At 37.6% G+C, this 19942-nt stretch overlaps 1 protein-coding gene across 8 annotated transcripts in view; it reads left to right on the forward strand.

Annotated features, from left to right (window-relative positions):
- Positions 1–547: 547 nt before the first annotated feature.
- Positions 548–19942, forward strand: part of NTNG1 (netrin G1) — a 336631-nt gene continuing 317236 nt past the window's right edge. For 7 of the 8 annotated variants that reach the window (XM_067727086.1, XM_067727083.1, XM_067727081.1 and 4 more), the window contains exons 1-2: positions 548–682; positions 7553–8318. In XM_067727086.1, coding sequence (XP_067583187.1) covers positions 8073–8318 — 246 coding nt within the window. In that variant the 5' untranslated portion in view covers positions 548–682; positions 7553–8072. Of the gene's footprint in view, positions 683–871; positions 990–7552; positions 8319–19942 lie in introns of those variants that run through there. The other variant, XM_067727080.1, reaches the window with a different exon arrangement.

The following is a 19942-nucleotide window of genomic DNA, read 5'->3' on the forward strand; positions in this document are numbered from 1 at the left end:
ATCGTGGGCCATGTATATTTCATCAAATGGACTTTGGGTGCGTCGCGTCTCGCAACCATCAACGCTATGTGCAGTGACATTTCTGACTTGAGTGGAGGAATGCGCGAAGGAAGCCCGGACGAAATTGGTACTAGAAGATCTTCTTGGCGCCAATGCTAATTGTCCTGATTTATGTCCCTTCTGACTAAGCTCAACGTCTTCGTCTGAAATAAAATGAAACCTGTGCCAAGCGGGGTAGAACCACCGGGCCGCTGGTTCTGATCCCCGGGAATCAGGAAATCGTCCTGCAGCTGAAAAAATTAAAAAAAAAAAAAAAAAGGATAGAGAAAAAATAGAAAAAAAAAATCCCTCAGTAAAAGTTTAAGGCGAGAAGTGGCAGAGGCAGTGGCGCGAGGAGGCGCGGAGGAGAGCCGGCAAGCAGAGGACTGGGCTGGCAAGACCTCCCGAAGGCTGCGATTTCATTATTAATATCACTATATTTTTGGAGGGAGAGGCACCTTTCTCATCTTCTCTTCCTCTCCGCCCGCCCCTATACCCTCCCCCTCATCTACCTGTCAAAGTCACTGATCTTTTGCATTTCGGAAGAGGACGTCAACGGGAAGGAATTCCCCCTCTCGGCTAGGGCTCCGAGAGGGGGCTACGCGCAGGAGGCTCCCACCACTCCCCGGGGCCGGGGGCGAAGGTAATTAAGCGGCGGGTAGTGGCGGCCGGGCGCGGGGCTTCGGGTCCGCTAGGTCCTCTGCCGCCGCCGGCCAGGCGCAACCTGGACCCCGGGGGTGCGGCGGCGGGGCCGTGGCGCTTGGGTCCACACGCCTAGCTCTCCCGCTCCGCCCGCTCTGAAGAGGCTCGGCGTAACAGCCGCCGCCCGCCCAGCGCCGCCCGGGGCTCCGCTGCCGAGGCCGCCGCCCGAGGCGCACCAGGCTGGGCCCGGCCGCCGCCCCGCGCCGTCGGCTGGGTTCCCGCCGGACGCCTAGCGAACGGGCCTCACGGTGAGTGCCGCCGGCTTCCCCACCCGCCGCGACCCGCGCGTTCCGCCTTTGCCCCTCTCCCTGCCGCTTTCCTCCCTCCCTCCCCCCGAACCTCTCCCCGCCCCCCCGGCCCGCCGCGCAATCCACGGGCGGGAGGGAAGGCTCCGGGTGGGCGAGGAACTTTGTGAAGCGCCATGTGGAGGCAGCGCGCGCGCACACACACCCCGCACACTCTCACACCCATACACGAGTCTTCCTGGTGTGCGCCCCGGGCAGGTTACGTGTGTGTGTGTTGTACTCAGTGCCTGGACTCACAGACACACAGCTCGCTCTCCTCCTCCCCACCCCCGACACCTGACCGCACACAACGCATCGGAGGGTTCTTTTTTCTTTTTCTTCTCTCTTGCTTTGCCAGTTGTCCTTGCTTGGGGAAAAAACTTGTCCTCTTGCCGGCCCTGTGGAGCTGGTGGCCACACTGAGCTTTTGAAGTTCCTTTCTTTTAATCTCCTTTATTGGTGCGAGATTAAAGCATTACTATCCCATGTTGTGCAGCTGGGGAGAAGGGAAAATTGAAAGAGGGAAAGACTTGGTGTAGGAATTTCATGTGGAATATTTTCTCAGGGGTTGATGGATTCGGCTAGAGACATTGAATTGCTCTCCTGTATGGATCTGTGGATATCTATAGATAATACAAATAATACTGAATATTATTGGGCCCCAAATAACCAATTAAGTGATTCAGACACGGGAAAACTTAGATAAGAAAAGAAACTGCGCCCTCTGCTGTTTATTTTAGTAACCTCGCTCGGACTTCTTTTTTCTTTTTATCTTTTCCAGAAATCCACTCACGAGGTTGTCATTTTACAGGGCAGGGGAGGAAATTTTCTAGCGGAGATTTTAAGCAACTTTATTTGGAAAAGCTGGAGGTAGCGTTTCCATTCTCGCATCAGGTATAGATTTCCAGAGAGTAGAGGCTTTTGTTTCCCACTTCCTCCCCCAGTCTTCCCAGGGAATGGTAATGGAACCACTCATTATCATAACAGTTTGTCAATCTTTGGAATGGAAAATTCTGAGTAAGATTCAAAATTCCACTAAACATATGGTGTATCTGGCAGTAGATTTGCTCTAGAAATAAGGCCCTATTTTATGACTGAAAATACTAAAAGTTTTCTTATCTTACAGAATTGGGGAACAAAACAGAAGAATCTTCTAATAAAATCATTTATTCAATACACTTAATGGTTCAGCTTGTTAGAAAAAAGTTTTCTAGAAATTTTCTTTTTCGCAGTAGCGGCAAGGTTTTTCTTATTTGTCTAGTCCTTGAGATCATCTCTAAAAAAAAACCTTGGGGCATTAACAACCCCAGGTTTCATTAATTAAGTATTTTGAACTGTAACTTGGACTGCCTTAAATGCTCCCCATCCCTTTTCTCTTTGGCAAAGGAAAATCAGCTCCATAATTGTTCAAGATTCTTTTGGAAGAGAAGTAACTTTCAATTTTTCATTAAGACGAAATTCGGTTCTTTGCATGGGGATCAGCTTGCAAAGAAACAATGTCTCAAGTATTTCACACAGCAGGTTGTTCTAGCTTATCATATATAAGGGATCTATTTTCCTTTTCTGGGTGCCATGAAATAAGATCTATTTCACCACTGTAGACCAACATGAGGGAATTCAAAATTCCATATAGTTGGCTATTAATTTGGTGATACTTCCTATTGTGAAATTTTAAAAGGGTAATCTTAACATTTTGTAAGAAAACAGTTGATCTTATATGCACATAAGGCTGTTTTTCCTATTGAGATTTTTGTTTCCTCAGCTTTCACTGGGTAGGTGTGCTAAAATGATTCAGGTTAGTTTTTTTAGGAGAAGGCTAATGTATTTTGCTGTTTCCTTTTGTATATTTAAGTGGTGCATATACTTGTCTTTGCCTCTGTTGTTATTCTGAAAAAACATCAAATAGTAATGTTAAAAAAAATTAAACTATTGCATGCTTAGTTGATATGCTTTCTAACTGTTGTAAGGATTTGTAAGAGAGAGTTTTAGAGTTACAAAAACACCAAGTCACTTGGAAAGAAATAAAATGTCATAGAACTCAGAAAATTAATTGTATGTTAACAGAAAAACATGTGTGTATGAATGTGTGTGTATAGGTCAGTAAAAGACTTAGCATACTTTTAAAAATAATTTTATCTTCAGAATCCAGAGTTTTGTTTCAAAACTTTAGGTGGGTGTAGATTTTCTCAAATGTGTATTTGAAACCTTGGATTTCTGAACTTCTCTACATGACAATGAAAGATTTGTTGTTCTATATTAATGAAATAGCATATTTATTCTAGACTTAACTGATTCTGAAATATTTTTATGTATTATCCCATCCCCAAACATCCTGCAAAATATATGCTATCTAATTTCCCTAATCATTAGTCTCTTGGTGAAAACAGAGATCTTCCAAATCCTAAGGTGTGTTATTTGGTTTTATTAAGAATCTCATGATAGGCGGTTGCTCATAATACCCAATCAAGTATGAGTAAAATATGCCAATGATATTGCAGTACATGTTAAATTCCTTATATCTTGAAAGACGGTTAAAGGGATAGAAGCAAATTAAGATGACTCCCATCTCCCATTAAGATGACTAGAAAATGCTTTCTTCACAACAAATAAATGCAAAGAGCATTCAATGTATGTTAAGTATCTCATCTAGTCAATCTTGTTATGACAGTGTTGGAAACTGCTAATTTTGATAGGTTATGGAATATGGATATGTCTTTATCCCCTTATATTTTTCACTCAATGGAATATGATTATAGTCAATGTTCTTTTTGTTCCTTCCCATTCAGAAACATGCATATTTATAAAATTCTTAATGTCTATGAGGAATGAGTCAATAGCTGTCTATTTCAGGTGCCCCTGAAGAGCTGAGTGTTTATGGAATAAATAGCCTACTATCACCACCTCTCCTCCTAGCGAGATTATACAGTAAAACAAATGCCGAGAGCCAGCTAGAGTTAGTGGATTTACTGTCAATATTTTCCTCTCTGTTGATGAAATTGTCAGTTGTTTTTGGAATGTAATTGTCTATAGTTTTGATCATTGTTACTTCCATGTAATGTTTAGGAGGCTTCTTTTCTAATGAAAGAAAGGACCTGTGAAATACCTTCTGCAAAGTTAACCCAAAGTGGAAGGGAATTAGCTACAGAATCCTGGAAAAAGATATGTTCCTTGTATGCAAAGCCATTTTATAGCCCATTTTAGTCCAGATCAGTAACATCTATCAACTTGAGGGCATGATGTAACTTTGTATTTTCACAGCGGCTTTGCAAATTTATATACCAGTCAGAGGTCTATGGAGTACTCATGGCATATTAATGGATATTTCTATCAAAGAGGACTTCCCCAAAACTTTAGTGCACCGGTAGAGATGATAGCACTATTTGATTACAGTGAGTTCCCAAGGTTCGCAAAGTAAAGAACTAGAACTGAGGCCGCGCACAGCTCTTCTGAAGCTGCTCACATTTACGCGATACGAACACCTGAGACAAATTCAAAGCCCACGTTACTTGGCAATTAGTTCAGTTATGGGCAAGAAGGGATTGGTTTAGTATATTAAATCCCCGAATATGTCATTGACTGTCCTTCTCATAATTGGTTTGCCTGGCTATTTGCTGTGATGACCTAGCTTTTAAGAAGCTATTGGTGATTTTAACCTAGTTGAAAGCATAGCCAGATGGGAACTGGTGCCATTAGGTAAGAGAGGTTAAGGGGTAAATAATATCCTATTTTAAAATCATTTTATTTTCTTTGAAAACTCCATAATTATACTTTAATAGAAAATTCCTGATTTTGACAGAGGCTTCTTTTCCATTGTGTGTCATGGAAGTTCACAGATTTAATTTCTTTCTAACTTTAAATTAAGAGGATTTTCTTTGAAATGTATGTGGCACTGAAAAGTAAGGAGATCCTAACGTGAAGGATCCGCACTAAGTGATGCTACAAACATAAAAGTTGGAATGAAATCAAATAATTACGTTAAAGAACAACTTAGTGACCCTCTCCTCCTGATCTGTAATACGCTGCGGTCAATATCTTTTTCTGTGTCAATGGGAGCTCATTAAATGTAAATTCTGCAGACTGACTGAGCCATGCCATATTAGTGCTTGCCAAAGCCTGACATTTTTAATACATTAATAATATGTCTGTAATGTAATGGAAAACTGTTAATCACAACTGGTTATGTGCCAGAAATTTAAGCTATAATTGGCTGCTTCTTGTCAAGAATGTCTGTCGCACAGCCCTGCAACCTCCTAATATTCAAATGTGTTGCACTCCTTTGCATTTTTCTTTGTCAGCTTTCTAAATTCAATCAATGGTGTAGTCCATAATTCTGTGTAATGACGATCATTATAATTCTGGTGTACTTTAATGAGAATTCGTTACACTGGGATTGCTGTTGTGTCAGGAAATAGTAACAGGTTCCCACACATTTCCCTAGTGGGAAATTTTTCCAAATTTTTAACATACATATATATGGTCATCCTTTATTTTGTGATTCAAGTGAGGCAAAAGGTGGATGAAGACAGTAGCCAAGGATAAATAGATTAGGGGGATAGTATTTATTGATTAAAAAATGTGATGATTAATCTCAGAGAATTCAAATATATACTTAAGGTCATATTTAAAAAATAATATTAAAAATTAGCTTGTAGTGCTCACTCATTTCAAACTCAAAGCAGTTCATTCCAGGTCTTCAAGAGTGTATGGTTCTTGATAAGTAAGTTGTTATGTATTTGAAACTAAGAATTTAATAATTTCTGGTGTAGTAGATTTTACACTGCTTCAGTTATAAGGCCAACTTTCCCCTCCCCTTCATCCCCCCCCAAAAGTGTTTGTTCTTATTATAATAGAAAATGTAAATTTATATTATTTTAATACTTTTCGGATTATTGTCAAAAGTCTGCTGTTTCTGAAAATATCAACTTAAATTACTAATGAATCCGAAAAAAGCAGAAGGCTGTAGTAGCCACAACACATGCTTCTCTGTGATTTTTTTTTTTTTGGTTTAGATTTCAAAATGTACTCAACACTATATAGTCTTTACATTATAAGAAAGTGGCAGATTCGAATCTGTAGTTTATACATGTTTAGACAAACTGCTAATTATTGCTTCATAGTAACTCAAATATTCAACACTTTTCCTAATAGAAAATATCACAAATTACAGCAGTATGATAACATTTTATGAATTGAATATAATGAAAATTGCACTTGTATCCATAAAGCAATTATTATAAATTACTTTGCTATGGAAACACAATTCAGCCATCTGTTGGCATTTCATAGTCTCTGTGGCTTAGTTCATTTTAAGATGGTACATTATTTAAATATAGTGAATTCCTTTTATAAGATTTTGTGAGGATAGTGAACTTCCATATTTAAACTGCTTAGTGTGAATTGGAGGGTCTATAATGGTATTTCCTAAAACTGTAGGCTTTTTTGTCATTTTACATTTAAAAAATAATTATTGGGACTATGACAATATAAACCAACTAATTAAGCAGATACGCTTTTCTTACACCTGGATTCCAAATATTGTAGTTTGTTTGGATTTAGACAGTGATTTCTAAAGAGAAAAGTTGCCAGTTAAACTCACTAATGATTTATACTCATAATTATGTAGGCTGTATTAGCAGTTAACCAGAAGTACTTTTAAACAGTAATTTTTATTTTCTCTTAGTGCCATATTATTCTGCTTCATGGCCTGTTAACTCACCCTCGGCTCTTTTTATATGTGCATTTTAAATTGTGCGTTTTACTACAGAGCTTTTAGTTTTAAAGCAGCATATAATATTAACCTTTGGGACAAATTCTCTTCTTCTGTTACAGAAAGTAACTGCAAATGCAGATGTAATAGCTATAAAAAGATATAAGAAAATAGAAAATTCTTACGAAAGGAAAATTTGCTCCTCTGGTTTTATTTTTGAATTTTTTTTTCAGGGAGCCAAGTTATCTTTATCACTAAATGCAACTAAACAAAAGATGCTAAATTCTTCCAATATAATGAGCAAATCCAAAGGGAGAGGCTCCTGCCAACAATGCCGGTTTTCACTCCAGTTAACAAAAGCTAAGAAATGTACAAGGAATTTGTAGATTTTTAGGGTCTCTTTGCTAAGAGACAAAAGGCGTAGAAGTAGTTATCACTTCTTTGTCATTGTTATAAAAGCGCTCATTTCCCCCATTGTACTCCTGGAAGATTTTCCAGCACTGCAATATCTGAGAAATGTTTTAATCTAGCTGCTTGCTCTCAGTTTTGTCAAGATGGAAATATAATTTTTGAAGCGAAAACCTGTAACTCACCTGGAACACAAACATCTGTCTTTGTTACGGAAGTGTTAAATCCTTCATTTCAAAATTCTCCCCAATGTGAATGATTTCTGTGGTTTGCTCATTCTAGCAAAGTAAAGGTTGTCCACATTACACCAATTTGCTTCATATTGCATCAAACCTCCCAAATGCCAACATAGCATACATTTTGTAATGCATTGATTGTGGGACAATAACTCTTATTTTTATTGTTTCTAAAAGGGTGTTGGCGCCAGAAGAAAAGAATGATTGATGGGAAGCAGACACCGAGCTATAGACACTCATCCTTTTGCTTCAGATACTGATACCTCAGTGCGCCTGAGCAACGCTTATGAGCCGTGAGCATCTAGGATCACCCAGGGTTATTGGATGTACAATAGGAGAGCCATCAATTTGCTAGATCATTATCTGCTGCTGGACATCTTTTACAAAAACCAAACTAGACCCAAGTCTAATAGATATGTTCTAAGACAATGAAAAAGCTGCAAGTTGTTGCTAATGCCTAATGCACAAGTATGCTAGGTTTCCACCAAAGTCCTCAATATACCTGAACACGCGCAATATCCGAATCCTTCACTTTTAGTTTTGGAATCTACTTTGAAGTCTCATCCTCTTTTTTTTGTTTGTTTTTTGTTAAATATACAAACCTACCTACCTATAGGCATACATGTATATGTAAAATAGAGACCACAGATAATCAAACCCGGCTTTTGTTACCACGAAGATTGCCAAGAATTCAGAGATGTATTTGTCAAGATTCCTGTCAATTCATGCCCTTTGGGTTACAGTGTCCTCAGTGATGCAGCCCTACCCTTTGGTGTGGGGACATTATGATGTGTGTAAGACTCAGATTTACACAGAAGAAGGGAAAGTTTGGGATTATATGGCCTGTCAGCCGGAATCCACAGACATGACAAAATATCTGAAAGTGAAACTGGATCCTCCGGACATTACCTGTGGAGACCCTCCTGAGACATTCTGTGCAATGGTGAGACAACCTTTTTGAATAGAATATTTCATGTTAAGTGCGGGCATGTTGTATATGCATACAAATGTGTTAAGTGTAAAGACTCAACTCAGGTAATGAGCTGAATCTGCAAGTGGCAGATTTGTGCTAAACAGGCTAGCTTCATTCTCAGTGGAGGCCTGCACCACCTGGAATTACAGTTTGCACAGTTTGCACTGGAACTTACCTTCCTGCAAACCAAAGGTTTCACTGAGACAAGTGCACTGAATATAAATTATATAAAAAAAAAAGTCCACTGAAGTTTAAATTTCAGATTGGAGATTGGGAATATGATTAGGCTATATGTGATATCATAAGGATAAAACCCATTGGTAAACCAACTTTAAAAACACAAAGGTTTCTTCACATACATATTTAACTTAAGGCTAGTCCCATGTTCCATAGTTCAAGGCTAGAGTAGATGTCCTGGTTTTCCTCATCAGGAAACTGCTATGGTTAGGAGACCAGTGAGAAGGGGAGCAGAAGACGAGACAGGGGCTAAAACCTCATGAGAAGCTTTTCCAGAAGAGTCTTATTTGTCAACTTATGCAGCCTCTTGTTTACAAGGGTTGTGGTTTTCCATAGAAAAGTTTGGAATATGGAAAACATGTTTATTGAAAAAGTAATGATATGGAGCATACAAATTCAAATACTCTCCTTTTGATAAGCAAAGTTAGATAATTTGTTGTTTTCATAGTATATATAAGTCTTTTTCTGAGTGGTAAAGTAAATGGGATGTGAAAAGGTAATATAGGAGTGACAAATTGAATTTTCACTAGAGATGTTGCTGAAAATATACCCATAAGGTATTAGTAAAGAGTTTGGTGATTGAAATGATGTAAATCAATGTGCGAAAGAATTCAGACAATGTGTTCATTTGGTTTATGTTGTTGCTTTTTTTTGTTATAGGCGGTCTTTATTTGATACAGGAACTGTTGTGGTCCCATTTTTCACCACGTAACAGATGTAATCGTATGGCAGATTTTGATAGTATCCTTACCTGACTTTATTATCTTGAACCTGGCCTGGCATTTTCAGGATAGTAAAACTATTAATCAAAGTAGCATCTGTTCACAGTCCCTAGTGAGTTAAATTAGCATAAGATCATCTTAGACCTAGCACTGTAGAAAAGGTTTTGTAACAGGAAACAGTTTTGAGCACTACACAGTGCTTTCACCTAAAAGCTAAGGGCTTGCCATTTTTCAGAAGTGCCTTTGGGGACTGGTTTGAATTATAGTCTAAACCTGATTTTGTGGAGAGTGAGAAAAAGAGCTTGGCTATTAGGTGTCACTATGACTAAAGTGCTCTGAAAGACTAAATATTTCAAAGAGAGGACCGTCTCTCTGGGTAGCAGGTATGTGCTTTGCAAAGAAGTTGCCTTTTAGAAATCAGAGACTTCCAGAAGAGGAGTTTATTCAAACACTTTAGGAAAACTATAATAAATCTGCAAAAGAGCAGGGACATTTTTTGGCTTTATGTAAGATTTTTAATAATCTCTCATAAAAGGTCATATTTAAGATCTCATTGCAAGTCTGGGGTGAAATTGCTGTTCAGGTGACAGGTTTGGCCCAGAACTCCTTAGCAGAGGATGAGTTCTGGGCCAAATCTTCGTATTATTAAGAACACTCTAACTCTATATATTGGTTTGCATGCACTTGTAGCAATATGCCTCTTCTGGAATTGTTTAATAATTTACAGATCTAAGTAAAATAGCAAAGATCCTTTTTCACAGTGCTGTTTGTACTTGCATAGGCCCTGTATGATGTGTTCAACATGTGATTTGAATGTGCAGCTTCCCTGGTGTCAGCCTCTGGCAAGAGAATGCTTGCTCAGCACTGCTCCTGTCGGTCGTGTTGAAGGGTTTACTTGGTGTCTTTAGCATGCCTCTTTCTCCCATCTTGAGTGGGAGAGGGTGCATTATAGAACTTCTCACGCCTGACTTTTACAGTGACATGGTCTAAGGTCCTTAAACAAGCCAATTCCTACCAGTTTACTGGCTAAGTGATGTTAGAGACCAAAAGAGAAAAAAGTAAAATCGATATCCCTTAGCTTTCTCAAGTGCAGTAACATGTGTACTTTACATGTTTATGTGAAACTCCACAGGACAGTGTTTTAAAAGGCTACATCTTACTGTGATACAGATATTCAGAAGTCTTGGTGGGTTTAGGTTTGTCATTGGACAGAATTGTTTTCCATGGGAGAGTGTGAGGTTTGTGAGATGTTACCTATCAGTGCTTAATTTGGACTCCTTAATATACATTTGATTGGCATAACAGGTTTAATAAGCTATACTTTAAATACATAGTTTGAGACTATTTGTATGCATATTATATACCAAGTCAAAGATAGTGACCTAATATAGCAGCACTTCCTCTCTGCAGTTTTGTATTTTCCATAAAACTCTTTAGTGTAAGGTTTCCTGACACAGGCTGTAAAGCTGTTTCAGGATGCTGTCGTATCAGACCTGTTTAGGTGCTCCTTAGCCCGAGGTCTAATGGGAATCCATAAAGTCATTTGTGTTATGACTTTCACATTCTCCCCTCCTTGACACACGCATCCATACCTGCTCCCTCAGAGTCGTTACGGCCTATTACATCAGGGCAGCTGCCACATCAGCACAATCACTGCTTAGCCCTGATATGTAAATGTTTGCTGCAAAATGGTTTCAGTAATCACCTGCTCAGCTAGTGACACCCTTATTAGCTGTGACTACAGCAGTTCTGAGCACCGAGGGGACATTTGGTCAGAGAAATACCCTATAATTCCCATAGCCAATTTATCTAATATAAAGTTGAAGTTTGTATTGCTGCTTTTTGCATTGCCTCCATCATTATATGCCGGTGACCATCCATGAATGCTACATTTACTTTAGAGTGAAATTTTAGGGAAAAAGGACCACATGATTCCATTTAACAGTAGATCTCTGTTTATTAACCTGGATAACCTACTTAATAACTCTTTAATATCTAGTGATTTTAAATTTTTGTATAGTAATAGTACCAGCATTTTAAACATTAGTTTTATGGGAGATTCTACCATTTCTACTTATGATAGTGAAATAGGGGAATAGAAATAGATATAGATATACACATATACATATATATGCATGAATTTTGTATATTGAGGCCATACATTTTCTTTTTAATTTAATCTGATATATTCCTTGTAAGTTGTCGATGGCTAAAAGAACTCTGTTTTTGTTAAGGGTGAAGAATCTGAAGGGTAGAAGAGGGTTAAGCATTTTTTTTTAGGCTGACATAACATGTTAGTATAGATCATGTCCTTCCTTCAGCCACGTAAAAGCTTCAGGTAGCACAGCTTTGTCAGAAAACACAGATCATCTAGTGACCACAATTTGTTTCAATTTGCATAAAGAGCACACAGGATGATCTGAACCTGTGTGTAAAGCTGGAGTGACAACACAAAGTTATGACTTGTTCTTTGTGTTTAGACAAACTTAGCTGTCATATCTCCACGCAACACCCCAGTGGCTTAAAAATGGCAAAATTATCTGCAATTATCTCCAGCCTGCAGCTCATTTTCTGGATACGTTAAACGGAAGCTTTCAAAAGAAGCCTACAGACGGAAGAAGTCATGGGCGTTTGTACAATTCATGGCACAGAAGTGCTGATGTCGCTAGAAATGTGAGCCCTGGAGTGCACCTATGGATTTCAGAGCCAATCAAATCTAAATTAGGAAACAAAGATTATTAAAAAGTCTTCTGTGCATGTAATTTTGACATAATATTCTGAGGTGGACATTCAGTGCTTCCCTTGGAGACCTTTGGCATCATTAATGCAGCACACCTTTAATTACATGTAGGTTCATATTACTAAAAAATGGAGAAAATAAAGTACTCTGAGGTGTAGTTAACAATACCCTAGTTATGTTTACTGAAATAATTAAAAGAAAGGGTATAATTTTTCTAAATAAAATGTCAGAATTTGAAATGAAAATGGATTTTCGTTAGGAAATTTACTCATGTGTGCCTGTGCTCTTGTTAGGCATTTATTCAAGCACCATAGCAGGTCTATTAATGATCATTCCATATTGTGCTATTTCCAAATAGACTCCTATTAAGAAAAACATTTTTAATTACCATAAGCATTGTGGATAGAGCATATTTCATTACGTTCAAATGGAATTTACAAAAGTCGTACAAAGCCTTCATGTTTTATAATTTTAAAGGAACCCAGTGGGATGAATGAGTGGTGACACATAGTCTCAGGGCTATCTATAACTTACATTTCTGATTTGGCATCGGCTCAGGTTGCGATCTGGTGGCTATCAGGTGGCTTTTGAGAAGTTAATTTGATAAATTTAGTTACGTTTTCAATGACAAGGCATTAATATCAATTTTCCAAAAACTGGAAATGATATTGATTTACATAATAGTCAAATAATCCTGCACTCTGTTCACGTGAAACATAATTTAATAAATGAATAAAGTTTTAATAACAGTGACATCTTTCATTTGAATTGATTTATCCCTTAATTATGCCAGAATGGAATTTTTAAAAATCTTCAGTTCCTTCATTATTAACGCTTCATTGTTATTTAGTTCATTATTTAGACTTACTTCTTAGAAAAGTTTAATTTATGTTTGCAGTGAATTAGGTTCCACAGAGATCAGTCTTTCTCATATGTCACTATATCAAGTATTCCCTTGTTAAGGAGCCAACAGTAGCTCCTTATTATCTATTGCATCAAGTCTAAAGTACTCTACCTGGTTTTTAAATCTGAGTGTTTACAACCTTATTTCCCATTACTTCCCATCAGGACCCAATGGCATTTCCAAGGGATTTAAGACTAGCAGTCTCATTGGAAGGGGACTACTGGATTTGGGTTGAGGCTGCATTGGCATAGCGTGCATGGTTTATGCAGGAGGCCTTGAGAGAGAGCTGATAAATATTATGGTGGGGCTAACCAAACTTAAAACCACCTCATGTCATTCATTGTTCCCAGACAGTGTTCTCTACGTGCACGAGTACCCTTGTCTCTGTTGAGCTAATGCACAAATATTACTATAGACTACTGTATGCAATGTGAAGTGAACAGAACATATAGCACGTGCAAAACCTGGTGGTGGTGGTGGGAATCAAAGTCAAATAACATATGGTCCCTGTCCCCAAAGGAAGTAAAAAAGAGTCCTAAGCAAAATTAATACGAAGTGTTGTGTAGCCAGAGGATGGGGACGAGGACGTAGAGGTAAGACCAGCACTCATAGTTTAAAGGTGAAACATTATTTTGCTGCATATTAAAGAGCCACTTGGAAAATATTGTCTGGTAGCCAAGTGCCTGATGTTAAACTGTGTTTGAAGAAGACAAGAAAAAGGCTGGGTGCAGCAGATGGACCCACAGCATTTAAATGATAGCCTAGTGGCCTGGTTAATGGTAGATTTGACACCTTATATCTGGCAAGATGGAAGAGGAGCAAAAATTCGTGGAACCTGATGAGTTAGACCTGTATATATATATGTATTTCTCAACTTAGGAGATGCTGAAGTATGCTGCATGAGATAAGCATGGCTCATATACCTGGCGCTCCAACTTCACACAAAGTTTAGGAGCATCATTTTACTGAATGCACAAATACAAGATTTTAAAGGTGAAACATGAGACCTCAATATAATTACTGCCTTGTAGTGGACTACTTTGAATTACCTCCTTCAGTTCCCAAAGAGGTAGCCTTGTCTGCTCTAGAGGAATATCACTTGAAAATATAAGAACTAGTGTCCTAAAAAACCCATAGTCTCTCTGGATTGCTTTGGGGTCTCTCAGGCATATTCTGTAAACTTTTGGTGGTGGTGGTGGGGTTTGTTCTGCTTAGCTCTGGAACTGTGCGTGGGTCTTAGTCTGGCATCTTGATCCTTTGACGTTAATGACTAGTGTCATCACACAAAAAGTCCCTCATCTCATGTTTTTCTCTACCAGGAGAAGCAGAAGACATTCCTCTTGCTTGGAATAGTCTCCACTTATCCCAATTCCACCCATCCTTCAAGGTCTGTGTCAAGTTAGTTTCTCTGTATAGTTCCTGCCAGTTTCAGCTCTTATCATTCTCTTGACCTTTTAACTATGTGATTAAAATATATGCCTGTCTATCTACTCTACTATACTGTACCATTTAGCACTTCATTACATCTTATTGATTTATGTACCCACATACACGTATGTTTCATGTGTTTACCTTATCCTGACTCTTGGTCTGGATCACTGCCCTTTAAGTGAGATAATATGTGAGACAGCCTCCTGTACTCTCTGATGCAGAGTAGGAGCTCAACAGAAACTATGTATTATATTGCATTTCTACCTTACAGCATTTATCATATTTCTAGGCAACAAATAAATAATAACATGTTTTTAACTGATTAATTCATCAGTTGATTGAATATAGTATTTGAATTTCTGGAATGTTTTCTATTTCTCGAGGACTTTTATCATATATCTGGTTTTTCCCTCTGTAAATTAAGAGACAACTAGAAAAATTTAGCTAATCCATTTGGGCAGCTTATAATGATGTTCTCAAAGGAGAGGTGGGAGAGAAAAATCTACTCTGAGTTTCAACACTGACAGTATGTATGAAGGATTCTTTTTTCCATTTCTAATTGAATCTTTTAAAAAATAGTTTTCCAAGTAAAAAATTTGGAAAAGATGAAAAACCTAACACTCAACATTGAAATCATTTTGCCATATTTCTTAAAAGTCTCTCTCCCTAAATATTGGGCTGGCCAAAAAGTTTGTTCTTCTTGGCCAACCCAATATAATATACATTTTGTTTTACAAAATTGGAATCATAGAATCATCAGATATAATTTTTCATCTTTTTTCATTTACTACTATAGCTTTATCATTTAGTTAGATCATTTATATGTGCTTAGAGAGTATGATTTGATAGCTATAAATATCCTATTATATGGATATATAATATTTTATTTAATTATGCTCCTACCTTGATGACTTGATGTTATTTTCATTTCATTTTTTTTCTATTGGTTATAATGCTTTGATGAACATGTATCAGTATAGTTTTCTTTATTAAACCTACCCTTCTTCTCCCATATTCCAAACCTCCCATATTAAATGCATATGTTTTTAGGATGGTGAGCTCATCATATTGACTTTAGTTGAGGCTAAAGAGTTAGGCTGTATTCTTTTGCTCTCAAGGGTAGAATCCTACTGAATGGAAGGGGCATTCTCTGTGTGAATCTTGGGGAAAGAGGTGTTGGACTTAAAACAAGATGTAGGACTTAGGCAGGCCCCCTCTCAGTGGGCCTTGTTCTCTTTTGTCTGGACTTGAGAGAGCTTCTGGAGGTAGAAGGAAGACAGCTTCTGCCACACGGTAGAGAGCAAAGTCAGGAGACCTCTTTGGGAGCAACAAGCTGAAGATGAGCAAATTACACCTTGTAGACTATACCTGTGGCTTTAAAACTTGCTTTAAGTTGATCCACAGTGAGAAATACATTTTATATTGGAACACAGTAAACACACACTTATCCACACACACACAACCAAAACAAAAGCTTTGAAGAACAGTCCTTACCCTTTTATATGTGCTATGCCTTCTGATATTTTTTTTCCTTTATATTCCTTTTTCTTCTTTAACAAATAATTGAAAATTACATATTGATGGTTGTGTACAAATTATAAGTAGCAGTGTTTTTGAACCTTGCATAAATGGAAAAATAGTGTACACATTATTATATAGCTTCTTTCTTTTAAATTTAACATTATATTTTTGAGATATACTGCTTTGTAGTATTCTACCCTATGGATATTTCTTTAATCAGTCTTCTATTTAGAGACATTTAGGTTGTTTGTTTCTTCTACTTTAAGGCTCTTAACTGGTGTCAAACTGTCCATCAGAAAGATAGTTTATCTATACTTCCTCAGTATTTTATGAAATGCCCTAGTAGCTAGATCCTCATCAATACTGGGCATTATATTCTTTTTTAAAAAATTGATTGATTGATTGATTGCCACATTGGGTCCTCGTTGCTGCACGCGGGCTTTCTCTAGTTGCGGTGAGCCAGGGCTACTCTTTGTTGCGGTGCACGGGCTTCTCATTGCAGTGGCTTCTCTTGTTGTGGCTCACGGGCTCTAGAACGCAGGCTCAGTAGTTGTGGCACACAGGCCACAGCACGTGGGATCTTCCCAAACCAGGGCTCGAAACCTTGTCCCCTGCATTGGCAGGCAGATTCGTAACCTCTGCGCCACCAGGGAAGCCCCTGGACATTATATTCTTAAATTTTCTTCTGATATAGGGCCCTAGCAGATAAATTATATAGTTTACCAAAAACGATATTGATGAAATTATCCTTATTCCCACACCTTTTCTGCTAAGATAATAATTTTTAAAATTTGGCATTGATATACAAACATATTGGAAGGGGAAAATGACATTTCATTTTTAAAGATGTATTTATTTACTTATTGAAAAGATTGAGTTTTTAAATATGTTTCTTGGCCATTTAAACTTTCTTATTCCTAATTGTAGTAGTTTTACTCCTTTGTACTTTTTGCCCCTTTTTAAACTTTTCTATGGAAGCCAACAGTTAAGTTAAAAGATATATATTTGGGCCTTTTAAACAGACATTATTGTTTGTCAGTTGATCAAGTTCAAAAATGAGTATCCTTTCTTCCAGAAGAATAGGACTTGTTTCAGAGACTTTTCCACACCCTTCATTTTGTGGAAATTTTACGTAATCTTGCCCTGGGTTTTGGTGGCATGGGGGCCATCATCTCAGGGCTAGGAAATATTCATCTGAATGCCCCCTCAAGTCTTTTGTTTCTAATATAAAAACTTTGAGAAGTTGTCATTTACCCTCAGTAAAGCATTCCTTTTCCCTTAGAATCCGTCTTTTTGGAGACAGTTGCATACTGAAACATATTCCTTGTATAAAGTGGCTGGTGTGAAATCTGCTTTGGTTTTAATTCACCAGACCAATGGGCAGACTAGCTTTTCATGTGCTTTTTTAGATTTCAGAATTTTCTTCCTTACAAAAGGGGGAAAGAATGAAAGTTGTTTCACACAGCATCATACTGGAAAAGAACTTACTGAGATTGGCATGTTGTAAGTTTCTTCTCATCTTTCTGGGAATAGATATATTCTCATAGTATCAGTTCCATGAAAATTAGAGACATGACCTGAGGAAGAAACCAAAATTGGTTTTCAATTTTTGACCTACTTTGGAGCTGACTTCTAAAATATTAAATGAAGAATTGAGCTGGATGCTGTTTTAGCACAAAGAAATAGCCCTTTTGTTCCAGAGGGTTGATGTCCTTTGAGAGGTCTGGCAGCTGACATTATCATCGTCATGTCTGAACAATGCTTTTTCACCATTACATATAACTTTCTGTTTGTTTTCTGTTGCTCTCTTTCCTTCTTGGAAATGATAAAATGAAGATATCAAATATACTTCCAAGCAACCCTCTCTCAAGGGAGAGGAGAATCCAATATATGTGGTCAGTACAAATTGCAGAAGAGGATGTGTGCATGACAGAGAAAATGAGCTGGTGGCCACTCTGAGGTTGGTTGTGATGCCTGGACCATGCCATATGGATTTTGATTTCAAAATTTAGAAAAACTAATCTTACATGTGGTGTTAGGAAGCATTGTCACTAATGTGCCTACTGTGTGGCTCAGGATAATGTTGTATTTAGACATCACCGGGGTCACTTTAACAGTGCCTAGCACAGTGTAAAGCACATAGTATTACTTAATGCACACTTGTTGAATTGAACTTGTGGAATATTTTTACAAATAATGTTATTTATTGAGAACTTGGTGTCATGCACTGTACTAAACACTTGGCCTTTGTTAGTTCATGTAATCCTCAATCTTATCATTATCCTTATTTAATGGGTGAAGTAATTAAGGCAGGAGTGCTTACTTTCCAACTAAGTAGTGGGAATCGGATAAATCCAGGCAATCTGACATGCATGTCCTACTTTTAAACTATACTATAAGTTACTCTCTAATTTTATTTGTAGTCTGTGGAATAAAACCATCACAAAAACCTTTTTAAAATCACATTTATTATTTGGATTATGAGCTACAATACTATGATTTTGTTATCTAAAAAGCTTTTATCTAAGATAACCTCAGAAAATTGGATTCTGTAAACAGAGTGTATGGAATGTTGGAAATGCACGTTATGTGATGAGTGTCTTCATTTAGGGATAAGAGAACCAATCAACTGTGTTTGTTTCCATTTCTGCTTTCATTTCCATTAACGTGTTCATATAAATGGAAGTAAGCTGTTAAAAATCATAAGAGAGTGGAGTACATATTCACCAGCAGAGTATTCACCATCTAAAACCAGAATAATAAGTCAGCAACTGTTGTCTAGTTAACAAAATCATATTCTTGTGGGTGAAGTGTTGAGAAAAGTAGTTAGCGTGATACTTTTGATTTTTTTTTTTTACACTATCAATAACAACTGTTATCATATAGCCAACTGCCTCCATGCTGTCTCTACTTGGATGTCTAGTAGGCATTTTAAACTTCACATGTTTATTATAGAACTCTTGATTTCTTCTTCCCAAATCTATTCTGACTCTGGTCTTTCCCATATCTATAAATGGCAGCTTATATTTATCTAGTTGCTCAAGACGAAAAATCTAGGAATCCTCCTTAACTCCTTTTTGTCTCTCACCACACATATCAACCAATTCTGTTAGCTAAACCTTCAAAATATATCCCAAATCAGACCACTTTTCATCATCTCCCCTGCTAACTACCAGCTATATCTCTAGGTTGCACGCCTGCAGTATCTCCTAACTGGTCTCCTTGCTTCCCACGTTTGCCCTATTATCAAATTCACATATGTTTTATAATATTATAATATAAAACTTTATAATGTGTGAATATTATAATGTAAATATATATCTATATATAGACAGTGTAATTATATTGTGTAAATATACATACATAAAATTTTAAGAATCTGTCAGATCTTTTCCTTGCTTAATTTCCTCTCATATTTTTTGTGTCCCACTGAGAATTAAATCTAAACCATTACCACTGCCTGAAAGCTCCTGTGTAATCTGGTCCCTGAATACCTCTCTGATCTCTGCTCTGATCACTCCTACCTTGCTCAGTCCTCTCTACCTGCCTTCTTGATGTTCCTCATTAAACATAGTTTATTCTTGCCTTGTTTGGACCCATGTTCTCAATATCTTCCCAGAGCTCATTACTGCCTTTTTTTAGGTCTCTGATTAAAAACCTTTCTCATATGACCACCTTATCTAAAATCACATCTCCTCCACACCCTTTATCCATTTATCCTGAGCCTGCTTAGTTTTTCTTCACTGAATTTATTACAGGGTTGATGTTCAAACTAATTAACAGCTGGGGCAGCACCAACACTGACCAATCAGAAGAGATGTCAATGGTTACACTTTACTGGGTACCTTCTGACTGAATATCAGTTATAACTGCCTGATATTTATTATGTTATATACTACTCCTTTATTTATATCTCTTTTCTCCTCCCCAATACAAGCACCAAGGAGCAGGAACGTTGTCTTGTACCTGCCTATAGTAGGGGTCAATAAATATTTGTTGAATGAATAAATGAAGTACTAAAATCAGATATGTCAATTTG

This window comes from Pseudorca crassidens, chromosome 2 (genome assembly GCF_039906515.1).
Source record: "Pseudorca crassidens isolate mPseCra1 chromosome 2, mPseCra1.hap1, whole genome shotgun sequence".
NCBI lineage: Eukaryota > Metazoa > Chordata > Mammalia > Artiodactyla > Delphinidae > Pseudorca > Pseudorca crassidens.